Here is a 12,479-nt window from a genome sequence, read left to right as displayed (position 1 = left end):
CAGGATTATTTCTTTCTTTAGACATACAAAGAACAAGTTCTAGAACCCATGATGAATGGCACTGAGAAGACACCTCCTCTCATAACAGACTACAGGGAATACCATACAGATACCACTGTGAAATTTGTTGTGAAGATGACTGAAGAAAAACTGGCAGAGGCAGAGAGAGTCGGACTACACAAAGTCTTCAAACTCCAAACTAGTCTCACATGCAACTCTATGGTATGTATTTGTTTTGTGAGATGTACACCTTTCAATTTATATTAAAGATTAGTATCAATTTTAAAAGTATATCTTAGTCTGCCTTTATAAAGTTTAGCCGATTTGTCTATTCTTGGCTCTAATCTTGTTTTCCTTTTTCAGGTGCTTTTTGACCACGTAGGCTGTTTAAAGAAATATGACACGGTGTTGGATATTCTAAGAGACTTTTTTGAACTCAGACTTAAATATTATGGATTAAGAAAAGAATGGCTCCTAGGAATGCTTGGTGCTGAATCTGCTAAACTGAATAATCAGGCTCGCTTTATCTTAGAGAAAATAGATGGCAAAATAATCATTGGTATGTTTTGGGAATAATAACTGCTTACTAAAACTCTAGTTACGCCAAACTTCCTTTAAACATTTTTGGTGAGAGTAATGGTGGAGAAAGAGGCAAAATCCATTTAATTCACCTGGTCACTTATACACGCATTTCTTTAAAATATCTGATTAGGTATTTATAGTTTGAAAGACATGATGTTTCCTTGACTGAGCATCTTGAGAAATCAAGATTTAGTTGACAATTAGACATGAGGAGAATAGAGAGCTAGAAGACCTTGCATAAACTGATTGACCAAGAGAATAGATACACTAATCATATCTACAGGAACAGAAAATGAAAGAGACAAAGAGAGAAGAGATAATAAATCTGATGGTAAAAAAGAAAAAAAAAAAAGGCAGGAAGATTACAAACGGCTTATACTGTCTGGGTGCGGTGGCACATGCCTGTAATCCCAGCACTTGAGCTGGGGAGGTCAAGGCTGCAGTGAGCCTAGGTAGTGCCACTGCACTCCAGCCTGGACACAAGAGAGAGACCCTGTCTCCAAAAAAAAAAAAAAAAGATTTGATCATAGCCTCATATATGATTTGACTGCCCCCTTGTGGTAATTTACATTTGTCAATGGTTTAGGGATACTTGCCTGTATACCGGGATAATACAAATTTATGCAAGCACCAAGACAGTTTAATTTCCAGTTTTAAACTTTTGACTTGTGGTAAAACCTTATCCCTTTCCTAAAATATTACTCAAAATCATTATCTCTGTTTACTGTTTTAAAATAGAAAATAAGCCTAAGAAAGAATTAATTAAAGTTCTGATTCAGAGGGGATATGATTCAGATCCTGTGAAGGCCTGGAAAGAATCCCAGCAAAAGGTAATCTTGGGTGGCACTTTTCTATATTGTTAAAGACTATGTGTTGTATAATGTTTATGTTTCACATTTTCTAATAAAGCCAGATTTTAATTAATCCTTTAGGTTCCAGATGAAGAAGAAAATGAAGAGAGTGACAACGAAAAGGAAACTGGAAAGAGTGACTCCGTAACAGATTCTGGACCAACCTTCAACTATCTTCTTGATATGCCCCTTTGGTATTTAACCAAGGAAAAGAAAGATGAACTCTGCAGGCTAAGAAATGAAAAAGTGAGTTGATGGTAGGATGGTACATGCTGCTTAGTTTTGTTCTAATGGTAAAAGTGAAAATTGTGTGTTGCATGAAAATGTTGCTTGTATACATATATTAACTCAATTTTGTAATTATCTTATGAAGGAACAAGAGCTGGACACATTAAAGAGAAAGAGTCCATCAGATTTGTGGAAAGAAGACTTGGCTACATTTGTTGAAGAATTGGAGGTGTGTAGTTTATAATGCCCATGTTAGAATTTTTATTAATGAAATAATATATTCCAGCAGTATACCTTTGTCAAGATAGTTCACAATTGGCAATAAAAAGAAAATAAGAGGCATAAGGATAAATTCAAAATAGCGTATAAAAGAACAGATTATATTGGCCAGGTGCAGTGGCTCACGCTAGTAATCCCAGCATTTTGGAAGGCTGAGTTGGGTGGATCACTTGAGGTCAGGGGTTCAAGACCAGCCTGACCAACATGGTGAAACCCCATTTATACTAAAAACACAAAAATTAGCCAGGCATGATGGCGCATACCAGTTACTCAGGAGGCTGAGGCAGGAGAATTGCTTGAACCGGGAGACAGAGGTTGCAGTGAACCGAGATCGCACCACTGCACTCCAGCCTAGGCAACACAGCAAGACTCCATCTCAAAAAAAAAAAAAAAGGGACAGATTATTAAATACTACTTAGAATACAAGGCCGGGTGCAGTGGCTCACACCTACAGTCCCAGCACTTTGGGAGGCCGAAGCGGGCAGATCACCTGAGGTTGGGAGTTCGAGACCAGCCTGACCAACATGGAGAAACCCTGCCTCTACTAAAATTGCAAAATTAGCCAGGCATAGTGGCACATGCCTGTAATCCCAGCTACTTGGGAGGCTGAGGCAGGAGAATCACTTGAACTCAGGAGGCGGATGTTGTGGTGAGCTGAGATCGCACCATTGCGCTCCAGCCTGGGCAACAAGAGTGGAACTCCGTCTCAAAAAATAATAATAATAATACTATTTAGAATACAGTAAATGATACCAGGAGACTGCCCCAACATTCAGACATTTTTGGACAAAAAAAGAAAAGAGCAGGAGTTGATTTTTGATAAAGGGAAGAACATACTAGGACTGAGAAGATAAAAAGAGCTTAAATGTGGAAGAAGACCACCAACCCAGTCCCCCAAGTCAACTTAAAAGGACAAAGCCACAGGGCATGGTGGCTCATGCCTGTAATCCCAGCACTCTGGGAGGCTGAGGTGGGCAGATCACTTGAGGTCAGGAGTTCGAGACCAGCTTGGACAACATGGTGAAACCCTGTCTCTACTAAAAATATAAAAATTAGTTGGGTGTGGTGGCATCTGCCTGTAATCCCAGCTACTCAGGAGGTTGAGGCAGGAAAATTGCTTGAACTCAGAAGGCAGAAGTTGCAGTGAGCCGAGATCACGCCACTGTACTCCAGCCTGAGTGACAGAGCAAGACTCCATCTAAAAAAAAAAAAGGAGAAAGCAGGGCTATCCAGATGGTTTCAGAAGGTTATTTGTTACTTAAATCTTCCTAATAACATTTGTTTCTCAACATTATTTTAACATAAAAAAAGCCAGCACTGTGGCTGACACCTGTAATCCCAATGTGCTTTGGGAGGCTGAGGCAGGAGGATCACTTGAGATTAGGAGTTCAAAACCAGCTTGGGTAACATAGCAAGACCTCATCTCTACAAAATTTTTTTTTTAAATAGCCAGGCATGGTGGTGTGGGCCTATAGTCTCAGCTACTGCGAAGGCCAAGGTGGGTGGATCACTTGAGACCAGGAGTTCAAGGCTGCAGTGAACTATGATCATGTACCACTGTACTCAGCCTGGGTGTCTCTTAAAAGAAAAAAAAGAAAAACACCAAAAGCTTTATTTCTTAAATTTAACATGCAAATTTGTATTACTGCACTTCAGTATAGATGCCTAGCTCATTGTAATCAGTCGGTTGGATAAGTGCATCACTTCCTTTCGTATTTTGTATGTGAGTTTACAAATATATATGTATATACATGTTTTATTTTTAGTTTCTCCCTTGTTTTCCTCAAAAAGGTTAAGTGGTAGAATCAGGAATAAAACCCAGTCTGCTGTCTCCATGCCTTCCTTCAAGGTGTGTTTTAATTACATCTTCACTATTGTTGATAGTATACTAGGTTATGGAGCAATTTACCACTAGTTTTTAAGATGTAACAAAATGAAATCAGTTTAACTGTTGGCTGTTTAGATATTGTAATGTTTTTGTTAACATTTAAACTTGCTTTCTTATATCCCTTCTGTAGGCTGTTGAAGCCAAGGAAAAACAAGATGAACAAGTCGGACTTCCTGGGAAAGGGGGGAAGGCCAAGGGGAAAAAAACACAAATGACTGAAGTTTTGCCTTCTCCATGTGGTCAAAGAGTCATTCCACGAATAACCATAGAAATGAAAGCAGAGGCAGAAAAGAAAAATAAAAAGAAAATTAAGGTAACACTCTTGTGGTGCCTCACGCTTGTAATCCCACCACTTTGGGGGCCAAGGTGGGTGGATCACTTGCGGTCAGTGGTTCAAGACCAGCCTGGCCAACATAGTGAAACCCTGTCTCTACTAAAAATTAAAAAAATTAGGCGGGCATGGTGGCGGGCGCCTGTAATCCCAGCTACTCGGGAGGCTGAGGCAGGAGAATCGCTGGAAACCGGGAGGCAGAGGTTGCAGTGAGCCAAGGTCACACCACTGCACTCCAGCCTGGCCAACAGAGCAAAACTCCATCTCAAAAAAAAAAGACGTAATACTCTTAAAAATATTATGCATAAAATATTGATGCATATCTCCACTTAAAATTGAAAAAAAAAATGTGTAAATTTTTTTTTTTTTTTTTTTTTTTTTTTTTTTGAGATGGAGTCTCGCTGTGTTACCCAGGCTGGAGTGCAATGGCAGGATCTCAGCTCACAGCAACCTCCGCCTCCGGTATTCAAGCGATTCTCGTGCCTCAGCCTCCCAAGTAGTTGGGGGCACATCACCACACCCAGCTAATTTTTGTATTTTTAGTAGAGACGGGGTTTCACCATCTTGGCCAGGCTGGTCTCGAACTCCTGACCTCAAGGGATCCGCCCACCACGGCCTCCCAAAGTGCTGGGATTACTTTGCATGAGCCACCTCTCCCGGCCAAAAATGTATAAAATCTCTAATCCCATAGTTCAGAATTTATTCTATATCTAACCCTAACTTTGGTATCTTTTAGAATGAAAATACTGAAGGAAGCCCTCAAGAAGATGGTATGGAACTAGAAGGCCTAAAACAAAGATTAGAAAAGAAACAGAAAAGAGAACCAGGTATTACAACATTTTTAGGAAAATGGTATAAAGTGAAGATTAAATTGTGTTTGTTACCTAGTACATTCCACATAGATGTTCAAAACCTTTTTGTTGAATTGAATTGAGAAACGTGAAAGAGGACTGTATCTGAATTCTACTTGGACCTCTTTTTTTTTTTTTTTTGAGACAAAGTTTCACTCTTGTTGCCCAGGCTGGAGTGCAGTAGCACGATCTCGGCTCACTGCAACCTTCACCTCCTAGGTTCAAGCGATCCTCCTGCCTCAGCCTCCTGAGTAGCTGGGATTACAGGTGCATGCCACCACGCCTGGCTGATTTTTGCATTTTTAGTAGAGACGGGGTTTCACCATGTTAGTCAGGCTGGTCTCAAACTCCTGACCTTGTGATTTGCCCGCCTTGGGCTCCCAAAGTGCTGGGATTACAGGCGTGAGCCACTGCCCCCAGCCTGGACCTCTTTAATATTGTCCTTGGGATTTGATTCATTATAGAAAATATTTTGTAATGAAGTAGTTTGTTAATTTGAATTCCTTAATTGGGATCTAAGAAAATACCCAGCTTATTAGATTTCATTTTCTAGCCACTTACGAGGTTCTAGTATACAAAGTTTCTTAAGAAAAGTGACCACATATTAGTCATGTTTGTATTATCTCTAGAGTTCAACATCATGCTTCGGATATAGGTAATGTTCACTCAATGAACTAAATAGAATTAATAATTCTGTTAATCATTTGATAATGCCTTTACTGTCTACTTTTTTTGAAACATCTTTATTGAGATATTCACATGCCAAATTTGCCCATTTAACATATACCATTTGGCTGGGTGCCATGGCTTATGCCTGTAATCCCAGCACTTTCAGAGGCTGAGGCTGGCGGATCACTTGAGGTCAGGAGTTCGAGACCAGCCTGGCCAACATGGTGAAACCCCATCTCTACTAAAAATACAAAAATTAATTGAGTGTGATAGTGCATGCCTGTAGTCCCAGCTACTTGAGAGGCTGAGGCACGAGTATCGCTTGAACCCAGGAGGCAGAGGTTGCAGAGAGCCAAGACTGTGCCATTGCACTCCATCCTGGGTGACAGAGCAAGACTCCAACTCAAAAATAAAAATAAAGTATGCCATTCAGTGGGTTTAGTATAGACAAATAGTTTTAATACAATTTATTACCCCCCAAGAAAACTGAACTCATTAACAATCATTTGCCATTTGCCACCAACTCCTCCACTAGGCAACCATTAAAAAATCTACTGTCTCTAGATTTTCCTATTCGGGGCATTTCCTGTAAATTGAATCATATAATATGTGGTCTTTTGGAGCTGACTTCTTTACTTAACATATTTTCAAGGTAACCCACGTAGCAGCCCATGTATTAGTACTTCATTCTTTTTTTTTTTTTTTTTTTTTTTTTTTGAGGCAGAGTTTCGCTCTGTTGCCCAGGCTGGCATGCAGTATGCAGTAGTAGTGAGATCTTGGCTCACTGCAACCTCCACCTGCTAGGTTCAGGCAATTCTCCTGCCTCAGCCTCCCAAGTAGCTGGGATTACAGGCACACACCACCATGCCCAACTAATTTTTGTATTTTTAGTAGAAACAGGGTTTCACCATGTTGGCCAGGATGGTCTCAAACTCCTGACCTCAAGCGATCCACCCACCTCGGCCTCCCATTTTGCTAAGCCCATGAAGGTAGACCTCTGTGTTTTCTTCTAAGCATTTTATAGTTTTAGCTCTTATATTTAGGTCTGTGATCCACTTTGAATTAGTTTTTGTATATGGTGTAAGGAAGGTGTCCAACCTGATTCTTTGCAGGTAGATATCCAATTATTTCAGTACCATATATTAAAAAGACTTCTTTCCACAATGTTTGTCTTCACCCTTGTCAAAAATCAATTGACTATAAATGTTAAGGTTTATGTATGGACTCTCAATTCTGTTCCATTGATTGAGCTATATATCTGTCCTTGAGTATCTACTTTTCTTGAGACAGGGTTTCACTCTGTTGCCCCAGCTGGTCTTGAAATCCTGGCTCAAGCACTCCTTCTATCTCAGCCTCCCAAGTAGCTGGCACTACAGGCACTCACCACCATGACTGGCTAATTTCTAAAAATTTTTTGTATTTTGTAGAGACAGTCCTTTTTTCTTTTTTTGAGACAAGATCTCACTCTGTCTCCCAGGCTAGAGTATAATGGCATGATCACAGCCCACTGCAGCCTTGACCTCCTAGGCTCAAACAATCCTCCTGCCTCCGCCTCCCTAGTGGCTGGAACCACAGGCGCACTCCACCATGTCCATTAATTTCTGTATTTTTTGTAGAGATAGGGTTTTGCCATGTTGTCCAGGCTGGTCTTTAGCTCCTGAGCTCAAGTGATCAGCCCACCTCACCCTCCCAAAGTGCTGAGATTACAGGTGTGAGCCACCACACCCAGCCAAGACAGGGTCTTATATTTTACCCCAGCTGATCTCAAACCCCTGGGCTCAAGTAATCCTCCCGCCCCAGCCTCCCAAAGTGCTGGGATTACAGGCATGAGCCACTGTGCCCGGCCACATTTATTTATGAGATTAAGCGACCAAGCTATATGCACCACAAAAACAGGGACCATATCTGTCTCTTTTCACGATTGTATTCTCAGAACTATCACAGGAGTTAATAAATTTGAAGGATGGATGGATGATAGATGGAGAAAAGTGAGTCTAAGAATATATAAAGGTAGTTAATTTCTATCTCCCCTCTAGGTACAAAGACAAAGAAACAAACTACATTGCCATTTAAGCCAATCAAAAAAGGAAAGAAGAGAAATCCCTGGTCTGATTCAGAATCAGATAGGAGCAGTGACGAAAGTAATTTTGATGTCCCTCCACGAGAAACAGAGCCACGGAGAGCAGCAAGTAAGGAAAACTAAAGAACATTATAGATAAGCTGTAAGAGTGGGATGGCCAATATACTTCAGGGTACTTTGCCCCGGAAATTACTGTGTCTTAATAGAGCAGTAAATTATGTTAAAGCTTTGAAACACTGAAGCATCTTTCAGGAGATTAAAAACTAAAATATTCATGAAATGTTATTATCGACCTATGAATTGTTTCTCCTACTACCCTCTTTGATTTTTTTGTATATGGTTTTTTTACTAGCAAAAACCAAATTCACAATGGATTTGGATTCAGATGAAGATTTCTCAGATTTTGATGAAAAAACTGATGATGAAGATTTTGTCCCATCAGGTGCTAGTCCACCGAAGACCAAAACTTCCCCAAAGCAAGTATCTTATCTAATACGGGTTTTGTCATGATTGTTTCTAATATATTTTTTGCTTAACACATTTAGAATTGGTTGTCAGGATATTTTTTTTTTTAATTCTAGACTTACTAACAAAGAACTGAAACCACAGAAAAGCACCATGTCAGGTATGTATTTAAGTAAAAGTAGGGAGACATCTGCCTTACTGGGACACTCAGATCCAACTGGGACACTCAGATCCAACTGGGTTCTAATCCTGGCTACATTATCCAAGTACTTCCTTTGGAAATAAATTTGAGTTCTTATTAACATTATGTTGATACTGTTCACTGGGTTTAGTTTCACACGTAAATACGTACTGCATTCAGTATACTAAAAGTAATCATAGTGCTTGCCAGGTACTTTGCTAGGTGCTAGAGATACAAAAAATAAAAACTGTTCTTGCTAATAAAAAATTCAGAAATTAGAACAAAGTTTTAAGAGTATGTTTTCAGTATTCCAGAAAAGTCACATATTTGGTGTTTAAATAGGAATTCATACCAGAGACAAAGCAGAAAATGGATTTTCATGTGTTGCTTAAATGTACTATCTTCCTTTCCATTTGAAATAATGGACCTTGAAGCTGATGATGCTAAGGACAGTGTACCACTGTCTTCAAGCCCTCCTGCTACACATTTCCCAGATGAAACTGAAATTACAAACCCAGTTCCTAAAAAGAATGTGACAGTGAAGAAGACAGCAGCAAAAAGTAAGCCTAAATCTTTGAGATGGGTTAATGTTGCAATTAACTAACTGGTTTCCATGTGTCAATTTCAGTTTTTTATTGCCAAAACTTACCATTGATATTACAAATTAAACGTTTTCCAATTGGAAGCAATTTCTTTTATATCTTTATAATCAAAATTAGTAGTCAAGACTGGTCCAAAACAGTAAGTTATCTCTATTGATTGTTCAGTTACAGATCAAACTCCTTGTTCTACTCTTTTCCCTCCTTCTCACTACTGCACTTGACTAGTCAAAAAACAAAACAAAAGCCAGGCAGAGTGGCCCATGCCTGTAATCCCAGCACTTTGGGAGGCTAAAACAAGAGGATTTCTTGAGGCCAGGAGTTCAAGGTTGTAGTGAGCTATGATCAAGCCACTGCACTCCAGCCTGAGTGAGAAAGCAAGACCCTGTCTCCAAAAATAAGGTAGTCCAAATGTTTAAAATCAGTGTGTTTCTCTCAGTACCAGGCTTCATCTAGTTCATTTCTATGACAAGGATAGGATTTATAAGCAATTGCAAATGTTTAACGTAAAGCGTATTCTTGAAAATGAATTAAGTTTAAGGCTGGGTGCAGTGGCTCATGCCTGTAATCCCAGCACTTTGGGAGGCCAAGATGGGTGGATCACCTAAGGTCAGGAGTTCGAGACTAGCCTGGCCAACATAGTGAAACCTCGTCTCTACTAAAAATAAAAAATTAGCCAAGTGTGGTGGCACATGCCTGTAGTCAGCTACTTGGGAGGCTGAAACGGGAGAATCGCTTGAACCCAGGAGGCAGAGGCTACAGTGAGCTGAGATCGTGCCACTGCACTCCAGCCTGGGCGAGATAGAGCAAGATGCTGTCTCAAAAAAAAAAAAAAATAGAATGTTTAAGAATACTTTGATTCTCTATTTTCACCTCTCTTAGATTGTCTTTTCCTATGTTAAATATACATAGTCATCACATTGCTGAAGAAAGTTCGCAATGAGAACAATTCATCTAAGAGTGGCTGTGACTAGGTCAGGCATGGTTGCTTATGCCTGTAATCCCAGCACTTTGGGAGGCCGAGGCGAGTGGATCACCTGAGGTCAGGAGTTCGAGACCAGCTTGACCAACATGGTGGAATCCCATCTCTACTAAAAATACAAAAAATTAGCCGGGTGTGGTGGCACACGCCTGTAATCCCAGCTACTCAGGAGGCTGAGGCAGGAGAATCGCTTGAACCCAGGAGGCAGAGGTTGCAATGAGCCGAGATAGCGCCATTGCACTCCAGCCTGGGCGATAGAGTGAGACCCCATCTCAAAAAAAGAGCGGCTGTGACAAATGCCTGTGTTGAATTACAGGTCAGTCTTCCACCTCCACTACCGGTACCAAAAAAAGGGCTGCCCCAAAAGGAACTAAAAGGGATCCAGCTTTGAATTCTGGTGTCTCTCAAAAGCCTGATCCTGCCAAAACCAAGAATCGCCGCAAGAGGAAGGCATCCACTTCTGATGATTCTGACTCTAATTTTGAGAAAATTGTTTCGAAAGCAGTCACAAGCAAGGTGAGTGTTGATCCTAGTCAGTCCTTTTGCTGTAGATGTTCTGAAACAAGTAACTAAGCCATTGCTCTTAAAAATTTGGCATATCTTTAAGAAAATTAACTCTCATAATCTGTTAGCTTTTACTGTACATATTTAGTTTTAACAAAGTTAAATATGCCACTTATTTGGGCAATGGAAGAGCTGGCCTTAGATCTGCTTCTTATTACTTGGTAGAAAGTAGAAAACTCCTTGAATATAGCGTCTTGATACATTTTTTTACATTACAATTATGTTGTCAGATTTACAATGTGCAAGTTACCTGGGCTTTTCTCTTTTAGAAATCCAAGGGGGAGAGTGATGACTTCCATATGGACTTTGACTCAGCTGTGGCTCCTCGGGCAAAATCTGTACGGGCAAAGAAACCTATAAAGTACCTGGAAGAGTCAGATGAAGATGATCTGTTTTAAAATGTGAGGTGATTATTTTAAGTAATTATCTTACTGAGCCCAAGACTGGTTTTAAAGTTACCTGAAGCTCTTAACTTCCTCCCTTCTGAATTTACTTTGGGGAAGGTGTTTTTAGTACAAGACCATCAAAGTGAAGTAAGGCCCAAGTGTTCTTTAGCTTTTTATAATACTGTCTAAATAGTGACCATCTCATGGGCATTGTTTTCTTCTCTGCTTTGTCTCTGTTTTGAGTCTGCCTTCTTTTGTCTTTAAAACCTGATTTTTAAGTTCTTCTGAACTGTAGAAATAGCTATCTGGTCACTTCAGCATAAAGCAGTGTGTTTATTAACCTCCACTAAGCTAAAACTAGAGCAGTTTGATTTAAAAGTGTCACTCTTCCTCCTTTCCTACTTTCAGTAATATGAGATAGAGCATAATTATCTGTTTTATCTTAGTTTTATACATAATTTACCATCAGATAGAACTTTATGGTTCTAGTACAGATACTCTACACTCAGCCTCTTATGTGCTAAGTTTTTCTTTAAGCAATGAGAAATTGCTCATGTTCTTCATCTCAAATCATCAGAGGCTGAAGAAAAACCCTTTGGCTATGTCTATAACTTGACACAGTCAATAGAATGAAGAAGATTAGACTAGTTATGTGATTATTTCAGCTCTTGACCTGTCCCCTCTGGCTGCCTCTGAGTCTGAATCTCCCAAAGAAAGAAATCAATTTCTAAGAGGCACTGGATTGCAGAAGACTCAGGGACAACGTTTGCTGCAAGATCTTAAATGTTATATTGATAACCATGCTCAGCAATGAGCTATTAGATTCATTTTGGGAAATCTCCATAATTTCAATTTGTAAACTTTGTTAAGACCTGTCTACGTTGTTATATGTGTGTGACTTGAGTGATGTTATCAATGTTTTTGTAAATATTTACTATGTTTTTCTATTAGCTAAATTCCAACAATTTTGTACTTTAATAAAATGTTCTAAACATTGCAACCCATAGAATGCCTCTTTTAAAACACACACTACTTATTCTAAAATATAGTCTTCACTTCCCTTTCAGAAGCATTCCAATCATATTCTGACAGACCTTACAGCCTCTGGCTAAGGTGATAGGTCCAAGAGATAGGCATTATGACCTAATTAAGGCCAAAGGCTCTTTACTGAGATTTTATACATGAAGACTAAGTTCTTCATCTCCACCACACTTGATCAGTAAATATGCATGTATCTTTTTTTTTTTTATGATACCTTCCTTTAACAACTATTTTGATAACCTAGTCAACTACTTGATGGTATCAGTAAGATATATTCAGGCAACTGGCTAATCCATTTAGAAGAAAATCAGATAAATCTCTTCACACCTTACCCCAAAATTAAGTTCAAATAGATGAAATATTTAAATGTCAAAAACTATTTAAAAAGTAACTATAAAAAAGGTAATCTTGAGTTACAGAGGGATAAACTAAACAAAACCCAAAAGTAGTGTTGACAAAGATATGGAGGAATTAGCCCTTTCAAAGAAATCTGGGCCAGGCG

General features: G+C 39.4%; 1 protein-coding gene across 4 annotated transcripts in view; it reads left to right on the top strand.

Moving 5' to 3' along the window:
- The window catches only part of TOP2A (DNA topoisomerase II alpha), a 29,797-nt gene extending 17,861 nt beyond the window's left edge, over positions 1-11,936 (top strand). For 2 of the 4 annotated variants that reach the window (XM_063628851.1, XM_063628853.1), the window contains exons 23-35: positions 22-222; positions 364-559; positions 1,321-1,412; positions 1,515-1,679; positions 1,807-1,890; positions 3,959-4,141; positions 4,896-4,986; positions 7,716-7,868; positions 8,112-8,235; positions 8,341-8,384; positions 8,840-8,965; positions 10,303-10,502; positions 10,820-11,936. In XM_063628851.1, the coding sequence (XP_063484921.1) occupies positions 22-222; positions 364-559; positions 1,321-1,412; positions 1,515-1,679; positions 1,807-1,890; positions 3,959-4,141; positions 4,896-4,986; positions 7,716-7,868; positions 8,112-8,235; positions 8,341-8,384; positions 8,840-8,965; positions 10,303-10,502; positions 10,820-10,948 (1,788 nt within the window). In that variant the 3' untranslated portion in view covers positions 10,949-11,936. Of the gene's footprint in view, positions 1-21; positions 223-363; positions 560-1,320; positions 1,413-1,514; positions 1,680-1,806; positions 1,891-3,958; positions 4,142-4,895; positions 4,987-7,715; positions 7,869-8,111; positions 8,236-8,340; positions 8,387-8,830; positions 8,966-10,302; positions 10,503-10,819 lie in introns of all 4 variants that reach the window. The other 2 variants (XM_063628852.1, XM_055256996.2) reach the window with 2 other exon arrangements.
- Positions 11,937-12,479: the final 543 nt, after the last annotated feature.

Source organism: Symphalangus syndactylus, chromosome 20, assembly GCF_028878055.3.
Source record: "Symphalangus syndactylus isolate Jambi chromosome 20, NHGRI_mSymSyn1-v2.1_pri, whole genome shotgun sequence".
Lineage (NCBI taxonomy): Eukaryota > Metazoa > Chordata > Mammalia > Primates > Hylobatidae > Symphalangus > Symphalangus syndactylus.
Note: the sequence above shows the minus strand (reverse complement) of the source record. Positions and strands in the feature narration are given on the sequence as shown.